A 17,446-nucleotide genomic window follows, 5' to 3' on the forward strand; every position below is an offset into this window, starting at 1 on the left:
TGAGAACAGAAATCATGCTCCGGCAGCACAGCAGCTGCGGGAGGCCCCATTAGCTAAAGTGGTGCTTCAGGTTAAGAACAGTTTCAGGTTAAGTACGGACCTCCGGAACGAATTAAGTGCTTAACCCGAGGTACCACTGTATTAGATAAATGCATTTTATCACACGTCGTCTTGATATGGCTGCATTTATTGTTTTAATCCATGCCATAGACCACTTTCAGTGTTGTTTGGAGAAGAAAATTGAGCTATAAATATTAAAGAAAAGAAAAAAACATACACACACAGCTTTACCTTCCTTGATTTCCTCTGTCACTTCAATCTCTTTTCTTCAAGACAGGACAGGAGTAAAGAATTTGGAGACAGCTGAATGCAAGGAGCCTCCCTCACCCCTTGCTTTAGATGTGAATGGGGTAGACATCTGGTGCTACCATTGTCAGTGCCCAGCGGGGCATAGCTGTCAGCTTTTCTCGCGAGGAATCCTATTCGGAATAAGGGAATTTCCATTTTAAAAGAGGGAACTGTTGACAGCTGTGCAGAGGGGACTGGTCATGTGAGCGTGATGTTAAATTGCTTGCAAGTGCAGGATTGTGCTTCCAGTGCAGGATTCCTCAAACTTGAGTCTCCAGCTGCTTTTCGACTACAATTCCCATAATCCCTGACCCATAATCCTGCCAACTAGGGATGATGGGAGCTGTAGTCCAAAAACAGCTGGAGACCCAAGTTTGGGAAACACTGTTAGTGGATAAGGGCTGATTCAGACACTCGTCGAACTGTGCCTGGCCTGTTCTAAAGACCGGTGGAAGGGGAATCCCTGTAAAATCGGAGACCAGTTGCAGGAAGCCTGTACAGTGGTACCTCGGGTTAAGTACTTAATTCATTCCGGAGGTCCATTCTTAATAATAATAATAATAATAATAATAATAATAATAATAATAATAAATAAATTTTATTTATATCCCGCCCTCCCCAGCCGAAGCTGGGCTCAGGGCGGCTAACAACAAACCTGAAACTGTTAAGAGTTAAGATAAATGATTGAGGGCAAGGATTTGCTGATTTGATTATGTAAAGGGGAGGTGAGAGGAGGTCAAGGAAACAAGCAAATGAGTTTAAAGTTATAAAAAACGGATTTGTTTTTAATTTTTTCTTATTTTCTTTTTGTCTTTTGTATGTTGTATTTTTTTTCCCCATGTATTTTTGTACTTATGCTTTTGTAAAACTTTAATAAATATTTCTTAAAAAAAAAAAAGAAACTGTTCTTAACCTGAAGCACCACTTTAGCTAATGGGGCCTCCTGCTGCCGCCACGCCGCCGGAGCACGATTTCTGTTCTCATCCTGAAGCAAAGTTCTTAACCCGAGGTACTATTTCTGGGTTAGTGGAGTCTGTAACCTGAAGCGTATGTAATCCGAGGTACCACTGTATGCATGGAAGTTTGTAAGGTCTATCATGTACGGTCATTTCTCATGTAAGTGCACCACTCATGTTGAAGTGTTAAGCGGTCGGATCTACACCCATATATAATGAAAGCCAGGCCAGTTCCTTGCTCCTCTTTCCTTCTGAGTCGTCGCGTGCCTGAAGTTTCCCTGCTCTCCACCCGAAGCCCTGTCTCTCTGTAGCAGAAAGATAATCTCCCTCTGATGTCCTGAACCCCCTAATCCCGTTAGTGTTTTTTGTCTCCGCGGGGGGGGGGGGTTACTTAATCCAAGTGGTCTAGGGAGACAGGCCGAAGCACGCATGAATTATGCACGGGAACCTTCTCCCAAACTCTGGTCCCCTCCCAGAAAACACAAACCCCTCTCCCTTTTAATGGCCTCAGAAACTCTTGACGAGAAAACCAGAAGTAAAAATAAATAAGGCGAAGGGTCTTTGGGATCATAAACTGCTTCTTGGATATAATGTGCTCTCAACCCACCTGGTTTTGTTTTTTTTGCTTTGTTTTCCCTGCTGATGATGTCGCTGGCAGGTCCCCCCCCCCCACACCCACTGGAACTGAAAAAACACACACTCCCCAAACTGCCGTGGGACATTTTAACATTGGAAGAGCAGCCTGGCCATGAAATCCAGTAGAGGGGAATTGGGAGGGGGGGAGAGAGAAGGGAACGGGGGGTGGGGGGATAAAGGCCCTTCATCCGGCCATGTCATTCTGCGCACTCCCTTGGCGTCTTAAAGCAAATTAATTATGTAGGTCAGATCTTTATTGACTATCGATACATGTCGACCCGCCAGATAGCGAGAACCAGTGGTAAATGTTAAGTATATGCATGAGGTGAAAGGCAGGTGTATGTATGTCTTGGGGGGGCAGTAGCAGTTAAAAAAGGAAAGGGGGGGATAAAGCCGTTCATTTGGGTTAAAAGCTACAAATTGGGAAAACTACACATTGAAATACAGTGGTACCTCGGGTTACATACGCTTCAGGTTACATACGCTTCAGGTTACAGACTCCTCTAACCCAGAAATAGTGCTTCAGGTTAAGAACTTTGCTTCAGGACGAGAACAGAAATCGTGCTCCGGCAGCAGTGGGAGGCCGCATTAGCTAAAGTGGTGCTTCAGGTTAAGAACAGTTTCAGGTTAAGAACGGACCTCCGGAACGAATTAAGTACTTAACCCGAGGTACCACTATAGTTGTTTATTATGTACCGTTTACGACTCTGCTCCTCCACAACACACCTTCACAACCCAAACCCCACAGACAGCATCCAGAAAATGTTCCTTTTGGTCCTCCTCTCCAATCCTGGGATTTTTGTTGTTGTGTGGCTTCAACCCCTCCTTTCTTGGTCACCATATGCCGAAAGAAAAGAGGCTTGGAAGGGCAGTTCTCTATACCTCCGTTTTCCTCGCATGCATAAGCTGCGATCAGGATCTGCCAAGCAGACAGCAGCCCTCCCAGGATTCCTGTTTTGGCTGGTTTCCTGGGACAGCAGGAAACATGGTAGTCCAGGCCACAGGAAGTGGTTGGGAAGACTGGGGTTGGCTTGATGGAGCACAAGATCCGTAGATCCTGCACCACAATATGGGCTTCTTTCAATTCCATCTGCCGCCTTGAACTAAAGCAGTATTTAAATTGCTTGAGAGTTGCATTCGGCTCATGATGGCTCTTACTCGGCCACTCGCCTCTTGAGAGTGGCTCATTGCTAAAGTCTTATTATGCCCCCTACCACCTTATATTGATGTATACTGGGCGTGGAAAATAGTTTTGAGGCAGCTAAGGATCTGAAATGGCAGAGTATAGCTGGGATGAAAAACGTGAAACATGGACGAGCGTGTGAAGTTCTTCTTCTTCTACTACTGCTAATAATAATAAATTTATTATTTATACCCTGCCCATCTGGCTGAGTTTCCCCAGCCACTCTGGGTGGCTTCCAATCAAGTGTTAAAAACAATACAGTATTAAATATTAAAAACTTCCCTAAACAGGGCTGCCTTCAGATGTCTTCTAAACGTCAGATAGTCAGAACCTCTGCCTGGTTCCCTGTAACCTTACTTCTCGCCATGAGGGAACCACCAGAAGGCCCTCGGCACTGGATCTCAGTGTCCGGGCTGAAAGATGGGGGTGGAGACGCTCCTTCAGGTATACAGGACCGAGGCCGTTTAGGATCTCAGTGTCCGGGCTGAACGATGGGGGTGGAGACGCTCCTTCAGGTATACAGGACCGAGGCCGTTTAGGGCTTTAAAGGTCAGCACCAACACTTTGAATTGTGCTTGGAAACGTACTGGGAGCCAATGCAGATCTCTCAGGACCGGTGTTATGTGGTCCCGGCGGCCACTCCTAGTCACCAGTCTAGCTGCCGCATTCTGGATTAATTGCAGTTTCAAACTTTTTATGTTTGTGAGACGACAACGAAAATGTTATTTTCTAGAAGCTCTGAGCGTTGCATGTTTTCCATTAATAATACATTGTGGTGCTATTTTATGCCTTGGGAAGCTGCCTGTTTGCATTTAGTTCCAATAAAAACGAGGAGGTTTGCCTCGCAGTGTGCTCTCAGCAGTAGATTTAAGTGCAAAGATTTCCCAGGGAAAAACCAGAAGTTGAGTTTTTCAGACGTGCTTTGCTTTTGAGGAAAATTCTGAAGAGACTTGAAACAGTTGTGATGTCCTGAGTGCACTGAGCAGTAAGATCAAATCCGGATACCAAACACTCCGAATTACAAGCAACTTGCTTCATTGTTGTTTAATTAATTTCTCTCCCTTCAGGAAGGGATACTCAAACCAGTCAGAGGGGCAGATGTTATTCACATCTGTATTTTTGTACCAGGGAAAATAGTGGAGCTGCCATTTTGCAATCTAGGCATTTACATTGGCTGCCCTCATAGGTAGTTTCTTATGGGCTACTTGAATGAGAATAATTTGACAAAGGACACGCTCTAGTCCTTTTGTGCAACACAGGGCAGCTAGGAGTTTGAGGTACTCCAAACCCATAATACCCAACAGTTGGAAGAAGGCCATCAGACTGGAAGTGTCCTTTGTCGAGGAGGCTAAACATCAAGGAGAGTGATATTTGAAGCAATCTGTATCTTGAATTTAGGAAGTAGACTTAGGGCAGTAGAGGATGTGATCAAGATAATGTCTGGGGGGCTTTCAGTGGCAATAGTTCATGAGAAAGGCACTGTTAAGCGGAACAACAAAGATACTGGAGCTTTATAGAATTTAGGAGATAATTTTGTTACCGTTTAAAGCCCTCAGAAGAAATACCACAAGTAATTCACTTTGGACTCTGTGTGCAGGTAGCAGGGACTGTTATTGCACAGGAAAGAGTGAAGCCCTGGATAACAGCGGTTGCTCCCTGGCCTTTGAAATGACACAGCCTGTTTCGGAGCGCTCTGTTTGATTTTCATTGCAAGTTACGCATACCTAAATCCTGCCATTTCTGGAGGTAAGGCCAGGCTAAGAGGAATTCCGAAATCTTTAGGCCTGCCCATCTGTTTGGAATTAGACACCTGGCTGAATCTAATGAATGAATGTAGCCTGAAGTTGTGATGCAGCAGCTAAGGTTGTTAACACTATATATTTTCCCCCTTCCCTCTTTGAAATAAGAGGCTGTACCTAAAGGCTGTTTATCAGCGTTCCGGAAAGGATTGATAAAGATGGTGAAGCCATAAAAAGAGAAAGGGTGTAAACGAGGAAGCGAGAGTTGCTAAAGTTATTGGCAGCAACCCACTGCTTCAGACAAAGCATTGCCCCCTATAACTTTCACACTGCAAAGGAGGCTTGGAAAATAAAATAAAATTGGTGTGCAGACTGAAGAAACAAGACAGAATTAGAAGTGATCACCATATGGAACAAATCAGGGGAGGAGGTGGCTGAAAGGGGGAAAAGATAAATAAATTTCAGAGACACCTAGATACGTGTTTGGAGAAGGAAGGTTTTGCAGCAGAAGTTGTGAAAGCAGCAGAAGTAGGATTAGGAGGGAAATTGAAATAAGGGCAGATGCGGGGGGAAGCAGGTGGGGTCCCTCTTGTCTTCGGTTCTTCGATGACATGCTTCAGATCGGCTTTGTGGGTTGACACAAAGCTACAGGCTTCAGCTTCAGTGGCGAAATATATCCTGGCACACAGAATCTTGGATATTGGCACACATGAAGGCCACTCACAGCAGACGCTGATGTTTCCAGGCCTCCTGCTGAAGAAAGGGTATTCTGCGACTGCTGAGCAGGCGAAGGGATAGGAGGAAGGAGGGGTCTGCTGGGATAAAAGTAGGATATTAAAAACACATCAACCACGCTGTGTTTCTAAACGGTACCAGCGTGATCCGTATTCTCTGGATTAGCATTTCTGTTCAACTCTAAACCTGCTCCAGATCCCAATTACCAGCACAGATTTTTGCAGGCAAAGACTTCCTTGCTATACATCTCGCTTGACTTTGCTGTCCTAAAGACAGGAATCCACCACCGCACACACTTGTTTCGACTGTGGCACAGTTGTTGCTGACGAAAAGGGGGCTCATGGATTTAGCAAGGAGTTTATTCAGCTCCTCCTAGCACAACCTCCATTTGCTGGCGTGCCAGAATCCCGAGAGAGATGCGCTGCTGAGTTGTCTCTATAGGCTTTTAAGTATTTTAAAGTTTCAGATGCGGTAGTAGTAAGAGCAATAATAAGATGTAATAGGAGCAATAAGCAACTCATCCGAACATGCCCTACCAATGGTGACTCCCATTATAATAGTTTCTGTGGATGGCCATTCTCGGCAGTGGTCAGAGTCGAGCATTTATATTTCATTTCACTTTTCATTTGTGTATCCCCTTTCCATATTACTATACACAAGTCTTTTTACAAGCTGAAAAAAATAGAAAAAAATAGACAACAATGATCACACACCTATTAACAATCTGATCCAATACAAATAAGTGATAATAAAAACCTCACTTTAAAATAAACAACTTATATCAAATAAAGACGTATTAAAAAAATCTATTACAATATAATAGTGAACAGTAAAATTAAATATCACACAATAATAATTAAACAGCTTAACAATTGCAATGAAGAATTACTAAACTATAATGCCAAGTCACAATGCATAAATTACCACAAAACATGCAAAACCGTGTGAAAGGATCAAATTGAGAAACAATTGAATAAGAGGCACATCGTCACTCCTCACCGCTATCTTCCTTGCACATCAACAGCCATTTACTTGGTGAGATCTATAGAGGTGGGTCTCATAAATAAGTCCCAGGAACGCTTACAGGGAAGGGTGCTCTGTAAACTCCCCTTAATGTAAGCCTTTTTTGAGGCTCCTCATGGTTGTGCATATGGGAGGGGGGCCCTGTGGGTTAAACCACAGAGCCTAGGACTTGCCGATCAGAAGGTCGGCGGTTCGAATCCCCGTGACGGGGTGAGCTCCCGTTGCTGGGTCCCAGCTCCTGCCAACCTAGCAGTTCGAAAGCACATCAAAGTGCAAGTAGATAAATAGGTGCCACTCCGGTGGGAAGGTAAACGGCGTATCTGTGCGCTGCTCTGGTTCGCCAGAAGCAGCTTAGTCATGCTGACCACATGAGCCGGAAGCTGTACGCTGGCTCCCTCGGCCAATAAAGCGAGAGGAGCACCGCAACCCCAGAGTCGGTCACAACTGGACCTAATGGTCAGGGGTCCCTTTACCCTTTACCTTTATGGTTGTGCAGAGATAAAGTAATACCGAGGAGCAGTTTGGGACTGGGAAATGATATATAATGAAATGAAAAGGATGTTTAAAATAACGTTTGTAAAAAACAACAACCCAGAAGTTTTTCTTTTGGGAATTATAGGGACAGAACTACCTAAAATGTATAGAAACTTATTCATGTATGCTACTACAGCGGCTAGAATGTTACTTGCCCCAAAATGCAAAGAAGCAGAAGTCCCAGCAAAGGAAGAATGGATACAAAAACTTACGGAATATGCAGAAATGGCGAAACTTACCGAAAGAATAAGAAATTAAGATAACATTTATATATATATATATATATATATATGCAGGTTTTGGTGTCCTCGGGTGTCTTCCCGTGTAAAAGTTGGGGTGTCTAGGCGACGTTTCGACGAGGTCTCACTCGTCATCTTCAGGCTGGTGCTTTCGGCTTCTTGTTACTGGAACAGAGCAGGATCTCAGTGTTTGAGTTCCTATAAATACTGTTGAGGGGGTGTGGTGTATAGCCTCCAATGTTCTGGGCAGAGAGGAAGTTCCTAGGCTAGTGTGCCTTTTCTTCTTTTGTTCCTTAATTACTTGAGGGATATCTTGAGTGATTTCTTGAGTGATATCCTGAGTACCACTTAGGTGGGTCATTAGGTGTGGATTAGTTGCTAAAGTCTTTGTGTCTTGACCTCTTGAACTTTGTGAAGAGTTTTTCTGAGAAGATGGCTGTACTGCACTTAGTTGTGCTCTGGCTTGGCTTCGTGTATAGGGGCGAGCTGTGGTTTTGTGGCCTGTGTCAGCCAGATCTGTGTAGGGATTGCAGGGGGGTGCAGCATCCGGAGGTGCCACCATGGTTTGGCTACTGGATGGTGTCTGTAATTTATCTGTGGAGAGGGTCTGGGTTTGGGTCTGGTGTGGTTGATTGGTGATAGCGTTCTGTGTGCCTCTGGATCTGGTGTCAGTTTTTGTGGGGAGGGCTAATTTCCAGATGTCTGGCAAGCGGGATGTGTCGTCACGCTTGTTCATGTTGTGAGGGTGTTTCTCTATCTCGATGGCTTCCATGATTATTCTCTTGTGGTGATGTTCCATGTTAAAGAGCAATTTGGAATCTGCAAAATTAATTTCGTGTCCTGTTTCTTTCATGTGTTGGAAAAGAGAGGAAGTTTTTTCTTCTTTTTTGACGGCATTCTTGTGTTCTGCGATACGGCAAGAGAGGAAGTTTTTTCTTCTTTTTTGACGGCATTCTTGTGTTCTGCGTGTTCGTATCGCAGAACACAAGAATGCCGTCAAAAAAGAAGAAAAAACTTCCTCTCTTTTCCAACACATGAAAGAAACAGGACACGAAATTAATTTTGCAGATTCCAAATTGCTCTTTAACATGGAACATCACCACAAGAGAATAATCATGGAAGCCATCGAGATAGAGAAACACCCTCACAACATGAACAAGCGTGACGACACATCCCGCTTGCCAGACATCTGGAAATTAGCCCTCCCCACAAAAACTGACACCAGATCCAGAGGCACACAGAACGCTATCACCAATCAACCACACCAGACCCAAACCCAGACCCTCTCCACAGATAAATTACAGACACCATCCAGTAGCCAAACCATGGTGGCACCTCCGGATGCTGCACCCCCCTGCAATCCCTACACAGATCTGGCTGACACAGGCCACAAAACCACAGCTCGCCCCTATACACGAAGCCAAGCCAGAGCACAACTAAGTGCAGTACAGCCATCTTCTCAGAAAAACACTTCACAAAGTTCAAGAGGTCAAGACACAAAGACTTTAGCAACTAATCCACACCTAATGACCCACCTAAGTGGTACTCAGGATATCACTCAAGAAATCACTCAAGATATCCCTCAAGTAATTAAGGAACAAAAGAAGAAAAGGCACACTAGCCTAGGAACTTCCTCTCTGCCCAGAACATTGGAGGCTATACACCACACCCCCTCAACAGTATTTATAGGAACTCAAACACTGAGATCCTGCTCTGTTCCAGTAACAAGAAGCCGAAAGCACCAGCCTGAAGATGACGAGTGAGACCTCGTCGAAACGTCGCCTAGACACCCCAACTTTTACACGGGAAGACACCCGAGGACACCAAAACCTGCATTCCTGTACCCGTGAAAATCTACGAAAGCAAATATATATATATATATATGTGTGTGTGTGTGTGTGTGTGTGTGTGAGAGAGAGAGAGAGAGAGAGAGAGAGAGAGAGAGAGAGAGAGAATGGAAATGGTTTATTGAATATTTACATATAAATTATAAACAGATTAAAACAGTAGCAGGATTATTGTAATAACCTGCAGTTGTAAAGAAGATGAATAAATGAGCAAATTAAGTTAATTTGGATATGCAGAAGATATTAAAAATGAATTTAAGGAACTGCAGAAAGAGGGGGAAGGAAGTCAAGTTTTGAAATGTCAAAAATGTATAATCTTGAAAAGTAAAAAATAAAAATACATTATTATTTTTTTTAAAAAAGGATAGTTTTGGGACTAGGAGGGCCCACTGATGGCCTTTTGCTGAAAGACCCACCAGGACTCCATCTCCATGTTGTGATCTTTGGTGGTTTGCATCCGGGCTTCTCTTCCCACGCTTGATGCTGTGGGAACGACTGCCCCTTGCGTTCCTGCAGAGAGCAAGTTCACATAGAGGACACTGCAGTTGTGATACATGGACTCTGGCAAACTATTTCTGCCCCAAGATGATTAAAGTTGATTGTTACAAACCCAGGAAACATCTGCATTATCCCTTTAATGCTGGCTCCCCTGGAATATTAGTTGGATCTTCAAAAAAAGAGCCTTTTCTTGAATCCCCGGACTCTAAAGATTAAGTGATTTAGCTTCTCAGTGCTAGTCCTATTCAATTCTGCTTAATCCAGCATCGAAGCCACAAGCAAGGTCAGTGGAGATTTGCACACCTACCGAAGCTCACAAAAGGAAAAAACTTGGATTCTCTGGTCTGAAACAGATGAGAGTTCATCCATGAGGACCCCTCAGATTCTGGCATGCAGGGAGTGTGTGTCCCACGATGGTCGTAGCAGTTTTCTTTTTGGAACATCTCTTTTGTCTTTTTTCTCCCCACGTAGAAGATGAAGCCCCCAAAGAAAATTTGCTGACACTTACACAGGCTATTAAAATAGCAGAAGGGGTGGTGATGGTGGTGGAATGGTCCATATGGTAATTATCGATTAAGACCATCTGGTAAGACAGCCGTTTGTTTGAATAATACCGCAACATGCCTTGTACCAAATAAAGGTCTTGTTTTTAAAAAAATGTTTTTATTTTATTTCTGGTGTTTGCACGTGCGCATTAAAGGGAAGTGACTGACATGCTTTTATTCGGAGAGGTTGCTACTTCCATGGAGGAAACGAATGCGTTCCAATGGCAGCATTCATTAATGGGCTGGTTTTGAATCGGCAATGCTTACAAAAGAGAATTATGATGATTATTACGCCCACTTTGTAAATATTGAAGCTGAAGAACGAGTGGGTAAAGTCAGTAGTTCAACTGATAACGCTAATTGTTGCTCTATTTCAGGCAAGTGGGCTGTAGATTTGAACATCTTGCTCTCCTGGGAATTGCGCCAAAGTGTTTCAGGCTTGTCCATCTGAAATCAGAAGCTCTTTTTTATTTAATTGGTTTGTCTGGGTTGGCATTTCAGCTGTTGTCATAACAGAATAGGATAGAACTGAGGTACCAACTGACACGGAGAAAATTATCTTGGGCTATTCTTTTTTCCTTTAAAAGTTAGAAGATAGGATTAGGCGAAGATGTTCATGCTATGGAGTTAAACATTTGTTGTTGTTGTTTAGTCGTGTCCGACTCTTCGTGACCCCATGGACCAGAGTACGCCAGGCACTCCTGTCTTCCACTGCCTCCCACAGTTTGGTCAAACTCAGGCTGGTAGCTTCAAGAACACTGTCCCACCATCTCATCCTCTGTCGTCCCCTTCTCCTTGTGCCCTCCATCTTTCCCAACATCAGGGTCTTTTCCAGGGAGTCTTCTCTTCTCATGAGGTGGCCAGAGTATTGGAGCCTCAGCTTCAGGATCTGTCCTTCCAGTGAGCACCCAGGGCTGATTTCCTTCAGAATGGAGAGGTTGGATCTTCTTGCAGTCCATGGGACTCTCAAGAGTCTCCTCCAGCACTGTAATTCAAAAGCATCAATTCTTTGGCGATCAGCCTTCTTTATGATCCAGCTTTCACTTTCATACATCACTACTGGGAAAACCATATCTTTAACTATACGGACCTTTGTTGGCAAGGTGATGTCTCTGTGTTTTAAGATGCTGTCTAGGTTTGTCATTGCTTTTCTCCCAAGAAGCAGGCGTCTTTTAATTTTGTGGCTGCTGTCACCATCTGCAGTGATCATGAAGCCCAAGAAAGTAAAATCTCTCACTGCCTCCATTTCTTCCCCTTCTATTTACCAGGAGGTGATGGGACCAGTGGCCATGATCTTCGTTTTTTTGATGTTGAGCTTCAAACCATATTTTGCACTCTCCTCTTTCACCCTCATTGAAAGGTTCTTTAATTCAAGACAACAGGAATTAAACATAACCATTGGCAAACACCGAATGTGCAGGTTAGGTTGTTGTTAGAGGCAAAGAAATAGAGACTAATTGAAACTTTGACAACCTTCGCCCTAGCCAGTTATCCTCACTGGCATTTTGTGCAACCATTCAGGCAGTTATCTTTATTTCTCATTTTTCTCCTTTCACATTCCAGGCTTTCTTGTTCTGATGAATAGGAAAGGATAACGCTATATTTGCACTCTCTCCTTTCCAGGTATTCCAGGCTAACACCGATGCCTCGGAAGTGGTTCTGAACAAGATCCATGCTCCAGTGCTGACTCGGTTTGTCAGGATCCGCCCCCAGGTTTGGCACAGCGGAATTGCACTTCGTTTGGAACTGTATGGCTGTCGGATCACAGGTTTGCATTTTTAGTTGTCCTTTCCTGAGTACAGGGATGGAGGAAAATCTCACTTGGCCCGCATTTTTAGTTGTTCTGACTTAAGTCACACCTCCCAGACTATAATGTGTGGATCAAAACATAATTATTCTTTAGATTTTGCACTTCTTCAAATTCTATGATATAGTTTTGGGCTCAAAACATGTACCAAAATCCATAAACAAATGCATGCTTTGGGATAAAATTCCTTTAAATATGCATACCCTGAGATAAAATTTGTCCGGCTTGCGCATTGTAACACAATAAAAAAAAAATTGCCCAAAATTGCATTTTAAACCCAGTTGTTTGCATGGATTAGAACAACAACAACAGAACTGGGATGGAATGAAATTGTTAATAAGCATGTGCACAATCGACACAGACCAGAAATAGACTGATCTGGGGAACAAGACTGCTGCGTTTGACAGAAGAGAGATCACCAGCTGTGGATTACCTAAATGTAGAACTTGACCACCTGCAACCACTGTCACAACGGCCTCCTGTGCAGAGACACCTGGAATGCTGTGGGAGTAATTCAGCTAGCTCAGGGGTGGCTAACTGCCAAGATACTGCGATCTACTCACAGAGTTAAAAACTGGCAGTGATCTACCCCCTTTTTTGGAGGGGGGGTCAGGACTAAGTTGTTGGGCTTTTTTTTTAGGAAGGGAAGCCTGTTTTTGGGGGGGGTCAGGTCAAAGTTGTACAGCTTCCTTTAGGAAGGAGGAAAAATGTTGAGTTTTTTTAGAGGAGCAAAAGTTATTCAGCTTCTGTGGGGGGAGCCAATGATTTACCACTGACGTCCAGTTGATCTACCTGTTGGACGTGCCTCAGCTACCTTAAAGGTAAAGGTAAAGGGACCCCTGACCATTAGGTCCAGTCGTGACCGACTCTGGGGTTGCGCGCTCATCTCGCTCTATAGGCCGAGGGAGCCGGCGTTTGTCCGCAGACAGGGTCATGTGGCCAGCATGACAAAGCCGCTTCTGGTGAACCAGAGCAGCACACGGAAACGCCGTTTACCTTCCCGCCGGAGCGGTCCCTATTTATCTACTTGCACTTTGACGTGCTTTCGAACTGCTAGGTTGACAGGAGCTGGGACCGAGCAACGGGAGCTCACCCCGTCGCGGGGATTCGAACCGCCGACCTTCTGATCGGCAAGTCCTAGGCTCTGTGGTTTAACCTACAGCGCCACCCGCGTCCCCTTCAGCTACCTTATTCTGTAGAATTAAAGACTTGGGAGCTAACCAAGCAGCAACTAGCCTGAGGCCATAGTTCACAAACTGTGTGTAGTCCACAAATATCTTTCTTCTGGAGGGAATTTCCCCCCACTCCCAGAAGGGAAGATGGTGGACGATCCTGACTATGGGGTGTTTGCTTAATGGAATTTGCCCTCGCTCTCCCTGTGCACCCTGAAATCTGTTCTGGGGCCTCCGTCAACCCTCTGGAGCAGGTGGGGGAGAGGGAGACACAAGGGTTGGAAGTTGTGCAAGCAGCCGTTCTCGTCCTAATAGGATGATTTCGTTGGGTGTGAGCCGGAAAGGGCCAGGTTCAGAACATGCCTCAAAACAGAAGTGACGCTTGTTGCTTTGTTTGCCCTTGCATAGTTGTTCTGTTCTTTCTTGAACAGGCAGCAGTGAGGGGAATGGGGTAGCGAGAGAGGCTTGGTTTGGTATCATGCCAGGGAAATGGGAGGCTTAAAGCGCTTGGCCTCCACCACATTCCTGATCACCACAACTGCAGTTCACGATGTTGCCAGTCCTGCGCTAAAGCAGGATTCTCTACATCTCAACAGCCCAGACTTATTCTCCTCTGCTACCCAGATTATGCGATGTCACTTATGGAAGTCCACCTTCTTCAGTCATCAGCTGGGATGGCTCTGCTAATGGACCCTGCAAATCTAAAATTTGTAGATCTCTCCCATATATAAAAACATCAAAATATGCAACGACAACCAAAAAATGAAATACCAATAAAACAGTGCAAAATACAAAAGTTCGCGTCTTCTAAAACAGTGCCGTGCTGGACGATGAAATGGAAGAGAAACATGTCTGCCAAAAGATCTCTTGAAAGGAGTGAAAGAGAATATTCTAAATGCATTTGTGGGTGTTCAGTTTCTCAGTGCTTGACACCTCTTAGTTTAAACCGGAATGTTTAAACTGAGGCCATTAAGAAGAGGGGATTATGGAAGTTATTTAGATAACTTTTTGTTCCATCCAGTCATTTGGTTGGTTGTCCAGGTGGCACCTCGGATGGAGGGAGACTTGTAACAAAAAGAGGGACAACTCACAGGGAAAGGACCCCGCTTCCCATTCTGTCTGTTGGTGATCTGTGATGATGCCTTGTCCGACTTAAAATTTGATTCATTATTTGATGGTGACGGGACTCCTAAACGTTCTGACATGCAAAGTTTGCCCAAGCATCTCTTCTTAGCTCAATGCACACGTTACCTTCATGTATGGAAACTTCTGGGCCCTGAACCGTAACTCAGATTGTAGCCTCAGTGGAGTGTATTCAGGACTGCTTCTTCCCTACATTAGGGGTTGTGGTTCCAGTGGTATTTTATTGCCACGTAAAAAAAAAAAAAAGCCTTATGAGCCAGGCCGTCAGCCGAACTGTTTAATATTACTGTCTCCAGTTGCAGTTTATCTCTTGTTCGAATGGCCTTAACTGATATTTATTTTTTTAAGAGGACTGGAGCAGCAGCCAGGATGCTGTTAGTGGATGCGATTTCTACTGACATTGGGAGGTTGGGGGCTGGGAAGACAAGGCCGGCTAGCAAGCAAGAGCAATTTGGATGAAGATTGTAATAGCAGGGGTGTCCTGAGGATCTGTTGAAGGGCTCCTGCGGGCTGCGATGGCTGTTATAAAGCACAGCATAGCAGGCTTAAGTGTTTTGACATTTCGGTACCTAGCAGTTAGTCGCGGTGGGATGTTTCTCCTCCTGTGCTTATATCACAAACTTGCTTTTTTGTGTGTCTTGCTTCATTCTACCCCCTTCCCTGTTTCTTTTGACACAGACTCACCCTGTTCCAACATGCTGGGGATGCTGTCTGGGCTCATTCCGGACTCCCAGATCTCAGCCTCCTCTACCAGAGAATATCACTGGGTTCCCAGTGCAGCACGCCTGGTCAGCAGCCGTTCAGGGTGGTTCCCTCGCATCCCTCAAGCACAGCCCGGGGAGGAGTGGCTGCAAGTTGACCTGGGCGTCCCCAAGAATGTGAAAGGCGTGATTATCCAAGGGGCCCGAGGTGGGGACAGCATCAACGTGGCAGAGGCTCGAGCCTTCGTGAAAAAGTTCAAAGTCAGCTACAGCATGAACGGGAAGGACTGGGAGTTTATACAGGACTCCAAAACGCTGCAGCCTAAGGTAAGACCTTTCAGTGGAAATGCCGCAAGGTGTACAAAAAGGTTGCATGCCTGTTTCGTAGCTGTTTCGTGCCCTCCTTGTTTTTGTTTCTTGTGGTGTATTGGTTAAGAGTGGTAGACTCGTAATCTGGGGAACCGGGTTCGCGTCTCTGCTCCTCCACATGCAGCTGCTGGGTGACCTTGGGCCAGTCACACTTCTCTGAAGTCTCTCAGCCCCACTCACCTCACAGAGTGTTTGTTGTGGGGGAGGAAAGGAAAGGAGAATATTAGCCGCTTTGAGACTCCTTCAGGTAGTGATAAAGCGGGATATCAAATCCAAACTCTTCTTCTTCATCGTGAAGTTTACCGTTGGTTGGACACATCCTAGTGAGAGGATTATTATTATTATTATTATTATTATTATTATTATTATTATTTATACCCCGCCCACTGACTGACCCTCTCCAGCCACCCTGGGCAGCTCCCAACAGAATAATACTACTACAACTACTACTACTAATAATAATAATAGAGCGATAAAACATCAAACATTTAAAAACTTCCCTAAACAGGGCTGCCTTCAGATGTCTTCTAAAAGTCAGATAGTTGTTTATTTCCTTGACATCTGATGGGAGGCCGTTCCACAGGGCGGGCGCCACTACCAAGAAGGCCCTCTGCCTGGTTCCCTGTAGCTTCACTTCTCGCAGTGAGGGAACTGCCAGAAGGCCCTCGGATCTGGACCTCAGTGAACGATGGAGATGGAGATACTCCTTCAGGTATACAGGACCGAGGCCGTTTAGGGGTTTAAAGGTCAGCACCAACACATTGAATTGTGCTCGGAAACGTACTGGGAGCCAATACAGATCTCTCAGGACCGGTGTTATATGGTCTCGGCGGCTGCTCCCAGTCCCCAGTCTAGCTGCCGCATACTGGATTAGTTGTAGTTTCTGGGTCACCTTCAAAAGTCGCCCCACGTAGAGCACATTGCAGTGGTCCAAGTGGGAGATAACCAGAGCATGCACCACTGGCGAGACAGTCAGTTCTTTAGGAGTGAAGGCAGGATTACTTGTCTTCACTGTGAGTGCTTCATGGTGCCACCACACAATGGAAAGAAATTTTCACACTTCTTGGAAAGGATTTTTGGTTGAATCTAGTTCTTTGTACAGTGCAGATGTAGGTTCATGGTGCAGGTGGTGGTGGGGATGAGGAGGCAATAAGACCTTAGGCTGCAAGCAAGGAATATAATATCTTCTTTTCCCTTACAAGGAAATGGAAAGATTAAAGTGTAAAATGTGTCAAAATGGCACACACTGATTGACGATGTATGCAGGGTATGCTCAGTAAACTAGGATAGTCCAGTAATTTTACCCATACTTGTAAATCATCCAGATTTACTGTTTCCTATTTATTATGGGGAACCTTCGAAATCTGAAGTATTCTTGCATCCCTTGGCTTCATCTGTTTTCCGTGATGATGTTGAGGTAAAGGGAGAAAAGTTACTTCCTTAAAACAAGATTTCTGGTAGCGGATGAGGAGTCTACAAAGAAACAGGACTGTTAGGTGAGCGCAGAAGGACAAATATTTCTTGGTGAGCAGCCATGTCTTCACACAAATTAAGACACTTGACCGTGTTATCATGCTGTACTCTTTCTTAGGTCCAATGGGAAAATGTTTTAGGTACCGCATGTAAGGGAATGCTTGAGGATATTGAAGAGGTTCTGCTTAATTTCCACCCCTTACCCCCCAGTCCCCTTGAGCAATGTCCTTATCTGTAGAGGATTTGAAATATCTGAACTTTTGCACCGTTGTAATAACCTTAATCCGGAGGACCCGGAGATCTGATTCCTACAGAAACAGAATTCCTTCTTTCTTGACTTAGTACATATGGCTTCAAAGGGAGACGGAGTGCTCTGGAAGTGTGGTGGGAAAGGCCCATTAAAAAACAGAGAGTCAAAAGCCAATTGTATTTACACAAGATGTCAGTAGAGCTATACCAGATTTGAGTCAGTGTATCTGGGATCAGGATCTGGCTAGG

General features: G+C 44.7%; 1 protein-coding gene across 3 annotated transcripts in view; it reads left to right on the top strand.

Annotated features, from left to right (window-relative positions):
- NRP2 (neuropilin 2) overlaps positions 1-17,446 on the top strand; it is a 252,609-nt gene that overhangs the window by 119,482 nt on the left and 115,681 nt on the right. For all 3 annotated transcript variants that reach the window (XM_081913721.1, XM_081913722.1, XM_081913720.1), the window contains exons 8-9: positions 11,907-12,051; positions 15,084-15,433. In XM_081913721.1, the coding sequence (XP_081769847.1) occupies positions 11,907-12,051; positions 15,084-15,433 (495 nt within the window). The remainder of the gene's footprint in view (positions 1-11,906; positions 12,052-15,083; positions 15,434-17,446) is intronic.

The sequence above is a fragment of the Podarcis melisellensis genome (genome assembly GCF_964234715.1).
Source record: "Podarcis melisellensis genome assembly, chromosome: 1".
Taxonomy (NCBI): domain Eukaryota; kingdom Metazoa; phylum Chordata; class Lepidosauria; order Squamata; family Lacertidae; genus Podarcis; species Podarcis melisellensis.